Source organism: Ranitomeya variabilis, chromosome 8 (assembly GCF_051348905.1).
Source record: "Ranitomeya variabilis isolate aRanVar5 chromosome 8, aRanVar5.hap1, whole genome shotgun sequence".
Classification (NCBI taxonomy): Eukaryota; Metazoa; Chordata; class Amphibia; order Anura; family Dendrobatidae; genus Ranitomeya; species Ranitomeya variabilis.
In genome coordinates, this window is record NC_135239.1 from 180615471 (window position 1) to 180630514 (window position 15044).

The following is a 15044-nucleotide window of genomic DNA, read 5'->3' on the forward strand; positions in this document are numbered from 1 at the left end:
AACGAGCTATGCTCTTTTCTTTCCGACCAGAAGAAAAGTTTAAAACTATAAAGAAAAATATTGTGACTTTCTTTTATAATGATACTCTACCTGTCGGAACAAGCCCTGTAGAAGTAGTATAAATTGGTTGAGAAGGCGTATAAAATACCATATTGCAAAAAAGCACAATGAGGATCTCCAAGCCATCAGCTACTGTAAGTGGTAGTTATTGAAATTATATGTCCAGGAGTCACTTAAATGGAAAATGCTACATTTCTAATAATATGTTATTTTTTAAAATATGCAATTACTAAACTGTTTGAAGCTGATCTAAGGAACAAGCTGGAGAAATATGCAAGATATGGATGGATCACAATGGGTATGTCATTTTTCTAATTGGTAGGCTGTCAAAATCTTACAAAAACTATAAGGACTAGCATTTTCTCAAAACTTACTGTAGCAGACCTTCTAAACAGAAGACTCAGTGCGTACTTTATTTGTAATATATCCTTTATTTGATTTCTAAATTCATAAACGTACATGACAACCGTGCTTTTCTTACAGATAGACACCATTAAAAGACATTTATAATGTATCTTATATTACATTTGGTCCATAGAACAGGTTGCAAGATACTAAATATAAAGGATAATTTATTTATTTTTTGTTTAACAAGCTCTGTATATAGTTTTCCTATGCATATGTTACATTACATATATATTTTATATATATAGAGATAACTTTATTTCAATCTTGACATAATATCTTATTGCGGGTAAGCTTATTGAATGATAGAATATACTATTATCAGGGAAGATACTACAAAAAAGATACAGTTATTCACAATTGAAACACAGTAGTTCCTACGTCACTATTCTGCTAAAGTAGATATTCTGTATATAAGATTGCTACAAAGCATATCTGGCAATTGTATGTATGTACGTGTTGTATACAATCAAACATTTAAATACTGCATTTATTTTTCGGAACAACATTGGACTGTAGTACATGTATTAAAAAGCCATCAGGGGCCAATGGCCTATTGGCACTGGTACTGCATGAACGTCACAAAGAATGATAGGAGACATTGTATACAAAATAAAGTTACAACAAGACGTTTTTTTGCCTGGTTGCACTACAGACATACATTAGTATAATTTAGAATATGTTACATCTGATATGGATCAGGATCTACGAAACAATACTGTTGTACAAATTCTGTTAAAATATTTGTATATATTTTCTACAATAAATGTGCTTGACATTCTTAGAATATTAATTTATTGCAATAACATATATAGATAATTTTTTGTTTTTTCACTCTTTGGACAAAAATGACAAACCCGACTAACATCCACAAGAGACATAGTATCACATAGTAGCTCTAAATGATGTGCTATAGAACATTTTAAAAAGCACAAGACTTTGCTAAATAGAAAGTTCATTGTGCAACACAGTCATCTATCACCAAAGTAGGCATTTTATCTTGTGCCTCGATTTGATCAAATGGAAATGCCAAATGTAATTAGGCAAGAAGTATTTGTTTCTTTTCCTTTGTTGCGTAATATTATGGAATGTTGAAACACTTTGACCGTTTACAAGTTGCAGTATATCCAACTAGGGGTGTTGCGTGGCATAAGGGTGTGTCATTTTCCTTTGTACCTAAACATATTGGAAATTGTAATTTCTTTAGTATCCTGATTCTACATTTTACACAGTTTATGTGAATGCCCTTTTGTCTAGAAAGAAAATCAGCATGTTTCGATTTTTTTTTAAATGCTTAAAATGCTTTGAATTGTATTAATGATTGATTAACGAATTCATTCATTCTTTAAACTTTAAAAATAATTTTTAAATAAAGTGTGCAATAGATTGTATAATTTATTTTTTTAAGAAAAAGCTAGCATCTGGCTTACAAATTAGCATTTTTATAACTGTAATATTTCTGTTATAAATGTATATGTAAATTTGGTCCCTTGAACTTAATTTGTGCTTTCATTTCTTCAAGAAGAAAAAAAATCTGTAATTTCCTTTAAGAAAAGCTTTGACAATAAAAGTAATAGACAATTTTTTACAATTGAAAAATTAAAATCCTTACTTCTGTGTTATCTACTCTTGTTCTGTAAAAATGTTGAGTAAAAAAAGAGATAATAACCTTTTCATGTGTTTTATTCAAAGTCTTGGGAGCAGCCTCTAACAAATGTTTCAGAATTAAAAATCAAACACACAAAACCTCATTTTTTTATAGCCAAATGTAACTTTAAAAATGGTGTTTTTCCCAATTACAAATGCAACTCCTGCAATAAAGATAAAAACATTAACAGTCTAAATTGCCTCAACACGCAAATCACTCATGTTATTCCACAAAACAGTAAGAAAATAACCTAGTTGATTTCCTTGTGCTCTACTGGTGATGGTCCCCTTTTTTGCCACTGGAGGTAGGTAAATTCTTTATTCCAGATGTAATTATGTGGTCATGTCAACCATTTTGTATTCAGAAAATCATAAAAACTGCACTTGTTTAGTACAGTATTTTATATATAGGCTTCCTTGTTGGCAGAGTTACTCTTTGACAACTGTTCAGGCCCATTTTCATTGTGAACAATATCATCACTTGGCTGAATCATGACCTGCAGACGCTGGATAAAAAAAAGTTGTGTTATTCGGGTATATCAAAATAAATCTTTGTATGGTATGAAAATGTTCTCATCCATTTTAAATTTAACAGATAAAAAAAGAAAAATAATTTTCACCTTATAAAAAAAAAAAATATATATATATATATATATATATATATATATATATATATATACAGTATATATACAGTGCCTTGCGAAAGTATTCGGCCCCATGGAACTTTTCAACCTTTTCCCACATTTCATGCTTCAATCATAAACGTACCAAATGTAAATTTTTGATGAAGAATCAACAACAAGTGGAAAACAGTTGTGAAGTTGAACGAAATGTATTGGTTATTTTAAATTTTTGTGGAAATTCAAAAACTGAAAAGTGGGGCGTGCAATATTATTTGGCCCCTTTAGCTTAATACTTTGTTGCACCACGTTTTGCTGCAATTACAGCTGCAAGTAGCTTGGGGTATGTCTCTATCAGTTTTGTACATGGAGAGACAGAATTTCTTGCCCATTCTTCCTTGTCAAACAGCTCGAACTCAGTGAGGTTTGATTGAGATCATTTGTGAACAGCAGTTTTCAGCTCTTTCCACAGATTCTCAATTGGATTGAGGTCTGGACTTTGACTTGGCCATTCTAACACCTGGATACGTTTATTTGTGAACCATTCCATTGTAGATTTTGCTTTATGTTTGGGATCATTGTCTTGTTGGAAGACAAATCTCCATCCCAGTCTCAGGTCTTTTGCAGACGCCAACAGGTTTTCTTTAAGAATTGTCCTATATTTGGCGCCATCCATCTTCCCATCAATTTTAAACATCTTCCCTGTCCCTGCTGAAGAAAAGCAGGCCCAAACCATGTTTCTGCCACCACCATATTTGACAGTGGGGATGGTGTGTTCAGGGTGATGAGCTGTGTTGCCTTTACGTCAAACATATCGTTTGGCATTGTTGCCAAAAAGTTCAATTTTGGTTTCATCTGACCAGAGCACCTTCTTCCACATGTTTGGTGTGTCTCCCCGGTGACTTGTTGCAAACTTTAAACTACACTTTTTATGGATATCTTTGAGAAATGGCTTTCTTCTTGCCACTCTTCCATAAAGGCCAGATTTGTGCAGTGTACGACTGATTGTTGTCCTATGGACAGACTGTCCCACCTCAGCTGTAGATCTCTGCAGTTCATCCAGAGTGATCATGGGCCTCTTGGCTGCATCTCTGATCAGTCTTCTCCTTGTTTGAGATGAAAGTTTAGAGGGACGGCCAGGTCTTGGTAGATTTGCAGTGATATGATACTCCTTCCATTTCAATATGATCGCTTGCATAGTGCTCCTTGCAATGTTTAAAGTTTTGGAAATCATTTTGTATCCAAATCCGGCTTTAAACTTCTCCACAACAGTATCACGGACCTGCCTGTTGTGTTCCTTGGTCTTCATGATGCTCTCTGTGCTTCAAACAGAACCCTGAGACTATCACAGAGCTGGTGCATTTATACGGAGACTTGATTACACACAGGTGGATTATATTTATCATCATTAGGCATTTAGGACAACATTGGATCATTCAGAGATCCACAATGAACTTCTGGAGTGAGTTTGCTGCCCTGAAAGTAAAGGGGCCGAATAATATTGCACGCCCCACTTTTCAGTTTTTGAATTTCCACAAAAATTTTAAATAACCAATAAATTTTGTTGAACTTTACAATTGTGCTCCACTTGTTGTTGAGTCTTCACCAAAAATTTACATTTGGTATCTTTATGTCTGAAGAATGATATGTGGGGAAAGGTTTAACAGCTCCAGAGGGCCGAATACTTTCGCAAGGCACTATATATATATATATATATATATATATATATATTTATTTATTTATTCATTTATTTTTTTCCTTAAGTTTAAAATGCATCATATAATGGTTTAAAAATGGCTTTATTATTTCTCCATAAAGTTAAAATAAATGAAACATTACGTTATTTTTATGACATGAATCAATTGATCTATCAAAGTTATATTATATGCAGAATTGTAGTCTGTAGATTTTTATTCATAAAAAATAAATGTTTTTAACTATTAATTTAATTTTTTTTTGTGAATATTCACAATCCATAACTGTAAAAATAAAAGACATCTCCCCGCATTACATTGCCAAATGAAACTCTCTTGAAGCTTTCCTGTACGACCAGGATTTTTCTTTGCTCCATCTGGAGAAAATGCTCTTAGACAGTTATTCTACAGTATTTTGGATGCCCCAGATGAAACCATGAGGAGTATTCCTGGATGCTCCAGATGAAGCTGTGAGGTGAAACTCTGGGTGGGGATTATGAAAGGAGTGCTGCTGTTTTTAAATATGTTATGCTGAAATTGGATGTGGGACTTTATTACAGGACAAGGATGAGGTCAAGATTGGGGGTATTATTATTGAAGGACAGAGGACATTATTAAAGGATAGGGGACATTATTACAGTATCGGGACATTATTACAGGATAGGGGGTCATTATTAAAGATGGGGACCAAGATGAGGGACATTTTTGCAAGAAGGGGAACATTATTACAGGACAAGGGACGTTACTACTGGATAGACACCAGGACACAGGACATTATTACAGGGGTTTATAGATCTGGTCAACATGCTGGTGTGGGCACCAGTCCAAATATTACACCTGGGCCTTTAGGACTCTAGTTACATCACATCTCCATTGATAGCTCCAGATTCCGGTTGATACATTTTCATATAAATAAAATACTGTTGCAATACATTCTGTACCTGTTTTAAAGACCCTTTAAGGGACAGAAACATATATATCATGTAGCCAGGAATCAGCACCATTGAAGACAAGGCCATGAACCAGCCAACTCCTTGTCCCCAAGAAGGAAAAACATAGCTGCCCATTTTAAGTGGAGTCATTTGCACAGCACTGAAAAGGAACACTCCCTGTAAAAAATACAAAAATAAATAAAAACCATTTATAAGCTATACATGCATTTTTTTTACTTACTCATACATTTCTTACAAAGTGTACTAAATGAAATCAGAAATGAACTAGTTTTGAAAAGGTTACAAAGTCAACATCAAGAAAATTAATGCAAAGTACTTTCAGTCTGGCATCGAAAAGGACAGAAATAGAAGCTGCTGTTAAGCTCTTTCCTAGGGGAAAGTTGTTGACATTTCATTAATCAGTTTTTTACAAAGTGGTTAGTGAAACAACAGTCTACTTTATTTCATATTTGACAAATCTCATGGGCATAAAAAGAAATTTACCATTGAGTTTTTTTGCATATTTCTAGAATATTTGTTTCTAAACATCAAACATTTTAGCAAATTGTCTATCGCTTTTAAGTTAATATAAGTCATTATCAATGTTCAGCTTTAGGCACTGGATCAACATATATATATATATATATATATATATATATATATATACACTCACCGGCCACTTTATTAGGTACACCATGCTAGTAACGGGTTGGACCCCTTTTGCCTTCAGAACTGCCTCAATTCTTCGTGGCATAGATTCAACAAGGTGCTGGAAGCATTCCTCAGAGATTTTGGTCCATATTGACATGATGGCATCACACAGTTGCCGCAGATTTGTCGGCTGCACATCCCAAAGATGCTCCATACAAGGCAGGATGGATCCATGCTTTCATGTTGTTTACGCCAAATTCTGACCCTACCATCCGAATGTCGCAGCAGAAATCGAGACTCATCAGACCAAGCAACGTTTTTCCAATCTTCTACTGTCCAATTTCGATGAGCTTGTACAAATTGTAGCCTCAGTTTCCTGTTCTTAGCTGAAAGGAGTGGTACCCGGTGTGGTCTTCTGCTGCTGTAGCCCATCTGCCTCAAAGTTCGACGCACTGTGCGTTCAGAGATGCTCTTAGGCCTACCTTGGTTGTAACGGGTGGCGATTTGAGTCACTGTTGCCTTTCTATCAGCTCGAACCAGTCTGCCCATTCTCCTCTGACCTCTGGCATCAACAAGGCATTTCCGCCCACAGAACTGCCGCTCACTGGATTTTTTTTCTTTTTCGGGCCATTCTCTGTAAACCCTAGAGATGGTTGTGCGTGAAAATCCCAGTAGATCAGCAGTTTCTGAAATACTCAGACCAGCCCTTCTGGCACCAACAACCATGCCACGTTCAAAGGCACTCAAATCACCTTTCTTCCCCATACTGATGCTCGGTTTGAACTGCAGGAGATTGTCTTGACCATGTCTACATGCCTAAATGCACTGAGTTGCCGCCATGTGATTGGCTGATTAGAAATTAAGTGTTAACAAGAAGTTGGACAGGTGTACCTAATAAAGTGGCCAGTGGGTGTATATATATATATATATATATATATATATATATATATATATATATATATATACATATATATATATACCATCAAAATAGAAATTACAAACTGCATATATAACTAAATTGAAATAATTTAGTACATAATCAATGAACGCACGTCACAACTTCTCTCCTTCAATACACAGGATATTGAAATGTAAGGGGTGGACTTATTGCAGCTCTGTACAACCTCCGAGGTGTACACAGTCATAATGGGTTACTCATACAAGTGTATTAAACCTTACATATTAAACCTCAAGCTTCCAGTTTCTAAAAAAGGTGAACATAGGTATTTATTTTGAAGTTCTTACAAAAGTAAGAACATCCATTTACAATTCTGGCATGCTGCATTGAAATCATCTTTCTAGGGAAAAGTCTGTAATCTATTCGTCATTTCACAACCTAAATAAGATATTGAACACCTGGCAACAGTATTTTTTCTCAAAGGTAAATATTTCCCACCAATGAAATATTTTTTAACCCCTTTCTAACCTCGGACGGGATAGTACGTCCGAGGTCAGCAGCCCTGCTTTGACGCGGGCTCCGGCGGTGAGCCCGCATCAAAGCCGGGACATGTCAGCTGTTTTAAACAGCTGACATGTGCCTGTAATAGGCGTGGGCAGAATCGCGATCTGCCCGTGCCTATTAACTAGTTAAATGCCGCTGTCAAACGCAGACAGCGGCATTTAACCGGCGCTTCCGGCCGGGCGGCCGGAAATGAGCACATCGCCGACCCCGTCACATGATCGGAGGTCGACGATGCTTCTACATTGTAACCATAGAGGTCCTTGAGACCTCTATGGTTACTGATCCATGGTAGCTGTGAGCGCCACCCTGTGGTCGGCGCTCACAGCACACCTGCTTTTCTGCTACATAGCAGCGAACAACAGATTGCTGCTATGTAGCAGAGCCGATTTCGTTGTGCCAGCTTCTAGCCTCCCATGGAGGCTATTGAAGCATGGCAAAAGTAAAAAAAAAAGTAAAAAAAAATGTGAAAAAAAATATATAAAAGTTTAAATCACCCCCCTTTCGCCCCAATCAAAATAAATCAATAAAAAAAAATCAAAGCTACACATGTTTGGTATCGCACCGTTCAGAATTGCCCGATCTATCAATAAAAAAAGGCATTAACCTGATAGCTAAATGGCGTAGCGAGAAAAAAAATTGAAACGCCAGAATTACGGTTTTTTTTGTTGCCGCGACATTGCATTAAAATGCAATAACGGGCGATTAAAAGAACATATCTGCACCAAAATGGTATCATTAAAAACGCCAGCTCGGCACACAAAAAATAAGCCCTCAGTCGACTCCAGATCATGAAAAGTGGAGACGCTACGGGTATTGGAAAATGGCGCAATTTTTTTTTTTTTTAGCAAAGTTTGGAGTTTTTTTTCACCACTTAGATAAAAAATTACCTAGTAATTTTAGGTGTCTATGAACTCGTACTGACCTGCAGAAGCATATTGGCAGGTCAGTTTTAGAATTTAGTGAACCTAGCAAAAAAGCCAAACAAAAAACAAGTGTGGGACTGCACTTTTTTTGAAATTTCACCGCACTTGGAATTTTGTTCCCGTTTTTTAGTACATGACATGGTAAAACCAATGATGTCGTTCAAAAGTACAACTTGTCCCGCAAAAAATAAATAAGCCCTCACATGGCCAAATTGACGGAAAAATAAAAAAGTTATGGCTCTGGGAAGGAGGGGAGTGAAAAACGAACACGGAAAATTGGAAAATCCCAAGGTCATGAAGGGGTTAAACTGTCAACTTACCGCTACAACAATAGGTGTAAAGAATGACCAACAGAGTTTCCACCAAAGACAAGGCCTGTAACCAACCATTTCTTCAATGTTGTCATAAAATCTATTAACACCTGAAAAAATAGGAATGTTTAAAATATTTTAAAGTAATATTTTTTATAAGACTCTGTAGACTATATTACATATGTTTACCTGCACGTGTAGATGTCGAAATGATAGGATAGGATATAGGTTACAATGAGTCATCCAGCTGTGTCCTTGTGATCACTAGAGATGAGAAAATTTGCTGCGGCGCCAATCAGTTGATCGTCCGGCACGATCCAGGAAGCTGGGTTTCCTCTGCAGCTTATTCGGCAAGCGCTATAGCTTGCCGAACAAGAGGGAACCCAAGCAAATTTTCTCATCTCTAGTGATCACCATCCATTCCAGAAGAAACTGCATGCTTTATTTTTCATCTTGCGGTTTGATTTCTGTGGTCTTATGGTGGTTTCCTCGTATCTCAGTATAGGAAGCAACCATCTTATACTTATTGTTGCTGTCTGTTTTTCTTGACTCTATCTCCCTGTTTAGAACCTTACAGGGTCAAACAGGTAAAGCCAACGTCTGAGCGAGGGCACCAGTGTGCAGGTGTAGGGTTCCAACCTCCGCAGCAAGGTAGGGTTATATTAGACCATGAGTAGGGTATTTTATTCTACACTTTCAGATGAGAAGCTAATTCATTGTTGCCCACATGAAAATATGTGTGTAGATGTTTAATTAATATTAGGTTCAAATCACAATGTCATTGAACTACTTTGCGGTAATTATTATTCCTAGGGTGAATTATAAACTGTATCCTTATCACTTCATCCCATAGCATAGAATGCAACCATAGAATATCTCTTCTGTTAGTACTGATGTTCCTACAGTATATGTTTTTTCTAACCTTCCCTCTTTAGGAAATAATAGGGTCAGGTAGGGAGAGTCAACATCCGAGAGGGGGTGCCATTTCACAGGTGTAGGTTGCCAACCTCCGCAGCAAGGTAGGGTGATATTCGACCATTTCTAGGGGGAACAAATTCCTTCTATCTTGCATGTCTGGATAAGTGACTAATTATTGTTAATAATACATCTGGAGCATCATCCTTTAGATGTCTATGATTTGTGTTGTTCTTTTTTACTGGAAAATTATTGACTAAATTGCCAACTAGGTGAGGGTGTTAGCCAATTAACAAACCCAATTAACAAACAGAATGGGAGAACCCAGTAGTCAAATTAGTCGTAATCATTTAGAAACAATAACAGTGGAAAAGAAGGAACAAAATGTTTCATATGGGTAATACTAAAACAGCCATGTCAGGAGAGCTGAGAAGTCCTCGTCAACAGTTTGAAATAACATATTTTATTAAGCTTCTTACCATAACACCATGATATTGAAATACACTCAAAGAACACAAGGAACAGCAGACTCATTCCACTAGCTGAATAATAATCAAAAAGTTTGAATACATATATTCCACCCTGTAAAGAGAGAAAGTTTGAGATTAAACATATAATCTTTATATGCAAGGACAATTAATTGGATTCTGAAGAGGTGATTCTATCTATCTATCTATCTATCTATCTATCTATCTATCTATCTATCTATCTATCTATCTAATGAAGAACAGCTTGAAAGAAGCTCTAAAGAATATATAATTAACTTTCAATACCTTGACCTGGAATCATGATAAGATGCCTTTTAATACATCTATAGGAAAGGTTTTTTACAGGAGATGAGCAGATCTGCTAAAATTCAATTTTGCAAAATTATGCAATTTTATCCTGGAGCATAATAAACATAATATGTAAAAAAAGAAAAAAAACACAACCTGAACTCACCTCTCCTGCTATCCACGCTGCTCTTCCTACCCCCTGTCCGGTTCTCTGACTTTCTGTTGTGCCATATCTCTAGGCTGAGACTTCTGGCCGTGAGCAGACCCTGGAGGTTATTGCACACGTGGAGTGACATTGCGGGGCCTGATCACTACTGAAAGTCCCGATCTAGAGTGAGCATCAAACTAGAGTTGCGGTTTGACCGAGGACAAAAGAACTGGACAGCGTGAAACAGGGGGCAACTGGAGAGGTGAGTGGTAAGGTACATTTCTGTTTTTCTTGTTAACCTTTCGCCAGCCTTCTACTGTTTAGCTGCAGCCACAATTTCAATGAATTTGCACAAAGCAAATTTTTTAAAAAGTACGTATTCCACATAATGTGAATTTTTGAAAATCCAAGTAAAATTTGGTTCCACTTGAATAAATTTGCCCAGCTCTAGCTTCTACATAATCATAGACAGGAATTCTTTACTGTAAGAGTAGAGTGCTGATTCGGTGAAAGAATTAAAGAGGGGTCTGATTGGCTGCAATATAAAATGCTAGGTTACTGGAGATGGGTTGCTGATCTGGGAATTTACAAAATTTGCTATGATTGTAGACAAATGCCCATCTCAAACCTATTGTCTTTTATTTCTGGTTTAACATGGTAACATAAAGAATAATCTTTACATACATGTGTTCGTTTCTCTCATATTTAAAAAATTATCCAGCAACATATCAGTGGAAAAGGGGAAACAGTTAAAAATGCTTTATTTCTCATGGTTAAAAGCATGGTAAAAGGCAATGAATCTCCGGCAGACTTTCCTACACGTTGCGAACAGTAATCGTGATTAAGAACATTATTGCTCAAAACGCATAGGAAAGTGTCCTGGGAATCAATGCCTTTTTACCATGTCTTTATTTATGTGAAATAAAGAAGAATGTGTTTAATCTTTATCACTTTGTAAGAGTGTGACAGGGACTGTCATGGGTCTTTCTTCCTGTAAGACAACATTTATAAAATGTGTGTTGTGAAATGTGATGTTACTGCATTTCTGTGGAGTAATTTAGCATGTAAAAATGCGTAGAATCTTTTAAGCATTAATGTATGCAGTTCCTATGATATAATGTTACCAATGTAATCAATATTAGTAGTGTGTAGTGTATAGAAAAAGTTTAGGGTCATCGTTAGGACATAAGATTTAGTATAGGGATTAGAGGTTAGATTCAGGAAGGGAAATATGCAGTGGTGGGCATTTTAGTTGTAGAAAATAGTGCACAGGTTAAGATGCACTTAAATTGCTTGGGATCAGCCCAGCATGGGAGGGAGTAAAGGTCAAGCAAAAAGGGGAAGGATGTCCTGGTTTATATCAGAGATCATGTGAGTGAGTGAGTGAGTGAGTGAGTGAGTGAGTGAGTGAGTGAAAGTTCAAGGCTAGAGGGCTGGAGGTACGAAGAGTCCACATTGTTCTGGCAGTATGAGAATGTCGACAACTTTCTTTGGACATTCCTGTAACATTCAGGGCCTACAGCTCGAACTAGGCACTAGGAGGAATGTCGTATTCCCTTCCAACAAGTGGAAACCGGATGGGGAAACACAAGAGGGAGACGGGCGCGGGTATTGAGAATACTGGGTAGCGAAATGGAAAACCTCGGGGGCTGAAGGAACAAGTAAGGGAAAGGATAGTGCAGGCTGAACAAATGGAGAACATGGAAACGTACTGTGCTTTGTCATCAATGGAACTCAGACTGTTAAGTAAAGTTGAACTGGTTGATAAGAAGCGAGCATCACCTGATTTGTATGCGGCTGTTCCTGGATCAAAGGACAGGGATGAACCCGCCTGAAAGTGAGTACACTGCATTGTACACAACACAACACTAATGGACTGGGACACTATTTATTTGTGAGGAGCAAGGGTGTGGGGGCGCAGCCCCTCGACCAAGACTACCGACCGCCCTGGTCACATTACAACTTTTCCACTGACCTGTTGCTGGATATGAATTCTATATATCGAAGTTTTGCGTTCTTTATTGGGCAGTGTCTTGAGGCTTCTACAGATATTTTTGATGGGTGAGTTGAGATTAAATTTTTCTTGCTGAATTTGTGTTTTTGTTCTATATTACTTTCTCCTACTATAGAGCATCTCAAACAAGTAAACTTACCTGAGTTATGTTGGACAAACCAATGAGATAAGAAACAACGCACACAACTGCAATAAATATTTCTCTTCGGGTACGTAATAGTTTTGGAAACTCATCCACAAGAGCTGTTATAAACCCTTCAACTGTACAGAACTGCAAAGGAAGAAGGAAAATTGTACAATCCATGTCAGCACCATCATTGAAATGTTTTATTTAGACACAATAGGTTCTAGAAACAAATAGATTACATTCTAATGGTTTAGCTCAGAAAATGACTACCGCATTCAAGTTTCTCATAAGTATTCAGAACTGCATTTGATTTTCCATTTGCTATCTGCTGGAATTTCTTTTACCATGTTAAGAAATATGCATTCAAATTGGTGTGATTCTAGGTGAGATCTGTCAACTTTTCATGGCTGGAACCATATCAGCTCTTATTGCTTTATTTGTGGCAGTTTGTCTATTTTTATCTTCGTCTATATTTCCTCCTGATGAGATCAAAGATTAAAAGAACCTGAAATGACTGCTCTGTGCATTTGAATGTAAATTCACATTTCAATGACAGCAGGGTAATATTGCCTTGTCTAATATTATACAGGATATGTATTCCCCAAATGCATTATTAGATGTTGTATACTAAAAAAAACCTAGCTAAAAATTAGTAATAATCATCTATGAAGGTCAAGTTTTATTTTTTATGACAAGTCCCTCCACTGTGGGATTCCTCAAAAAGACAAAAGGAACCCTTCAATGAAGAGGAGCACTCATCACTAAAAGGGGCAAAATGTGGTTACCAAGCACAGAGCAGTAGGGTCAATAGGGTAGAAAGGCATGACATGAGGTTACTTAGGTTGTTTAGCCTATGAACCCAAAGTAATTTGAGGATTAGAAAATAAATTATTTTGTTGGCCAGAAAAAGAGAAACACAGCGCACCAGATTTTGGTATTACAAGCACAAGCTTTTGAAGACGTTGAAGTGTCTTCTATGTCAAGCAAAGGACCAGGGAAATGGTCAAAAAATGATCTCACAAGAGCTAGCAATGAAAGGATCATTTGAAATTTAAACTTGCCAGCTTAGCTGAATCTTCCCCCCCAAAATTCCTCAGCTGTCTAAAAATTATCCTCTTATTTAAGAAGACAAAACAGGTGTAGTGTTTTAAGAGAGAAGAATTAATGGCTTCTCAACTAGTAGGGAAAAATGATTAATTCACCGGGATCCAGTTTGTTATTCGTGAAATTATTTTAGCAATTACAAAGGCATTCTATCAAGCTGTCCAAAAGTGTTCCATTTTTTTGGAGTAGGAGAGGCTAATTGTTTTCAAAGTGAAGAAACAATGGCTTGTCATCAAGCCTTTCCAAATTTGGCCCTATTTTGAGAATTTTTTCTTGCTTACGTTTCCGCAAGGGAGTATATTTGGCAGCATCAGCAGTACTGTCTAGAAATAAAAAACACAGTGGGAATCCAGGAGATACATGTATATTGTAGAGCTGGGTAGAGTCACAGTCCAAAGAAAGCACTTTCAACAAGATGCTGTATTCAGGTGGTGTGTGTACGGCTCTAACATTGTACTAATTTGGATGATCTTCAAATAAATTGTGGTGTTCGAATTTGCAGGAATCTACAAATTTCAGGAAATTTCAGTGGAAGTTGACCCTTCATGAATTGATCCACACAACTTTAAACAAGCATATAGTAAGTTAAATATGTTGCCCAAGTGAAATACAAGGAGCTCGGTGGCTGAACCTATAAACTGAAAATGCAATGTATATGTCCGGTTACTGAGTTTATTGTACTGCACTGTTGTGATTTCTTGAAGTGAGCTCAAAGTTCCTCTGTTACATTATATATATACAGTATATATATATATATATATATATATATATATATATATATATATAGTAGCGTTTCCCTTGCTTCGGGTCTTGAGGGACACTCGCTTGGCACGGGAATTACGCATACAGGCACGGTTTTCTTACAAAACACAGTCTCTTGGCTTTAGTTCACATCCACATAAACCACTTTTTCAGGAACTTGACAACAGCATGAACACTGTCTGCACATTCAGCGTTATCACAGTACCTCACTGATCCCGATCAGCGTAACACACCGTTTTCAGACCACTACCCGTTGGCGATCTTCACTGGTTCCTGGACACCTCTTGGCCTCAGAAGTGCCCCATACACAATGTATCTCTCTGACCCCAGTCAGTATCACACAGATCCCTTTCCATTACCTGTTGGTGCCGCACAGGTTCTCGGATATCCTTCAGACGTTCTCACTGACCCCGGTCAGCTTTACCTACTGTTATCAGACCATTTCACACACTGGCATGTGCCAGGTCCAGAGCCCCGCCATGTGCTTTTCAGG

The 15044-nt window shown here is 37.1% G+C and overlaps 1 protein-coding gene across 1 annotated transcript in view; it reads right to left on the bottom strand.

Moving 5' to 3' along the window:
* Positions 1–471: 471 nt before the first annotated feature.
* SLC6A1 (solute carrier family 6 member 1) overlaps positions 472–15044 on the bottom strand; it is a 269163-nt gene continuing 254590 nt past the window's right edge. Inside the window, exons 11-15 of the mRNA XM_077277620.1 lie at positions 12698–12829; positions 10100–10202; positions 8715–8815; positions 5368–5535; positions 472–2618 (exon numbers count right to left, since the gene is read on the bottom strand). Coding sequence (XP_077133735.1) covers positions 2514–2618; positions 5368–5535; positions 8715–8815; positions 10100–10202; positions 12698–12829 — 609 coding nt within the window. The 3' untranslated portion in view covers positions 472–2513. The remainder of the gene's footprint in view (positions 2619–5367; positions 5536–8714; positions 8816–10099; positions 10203–12697; positions 12830–15044) is intronic.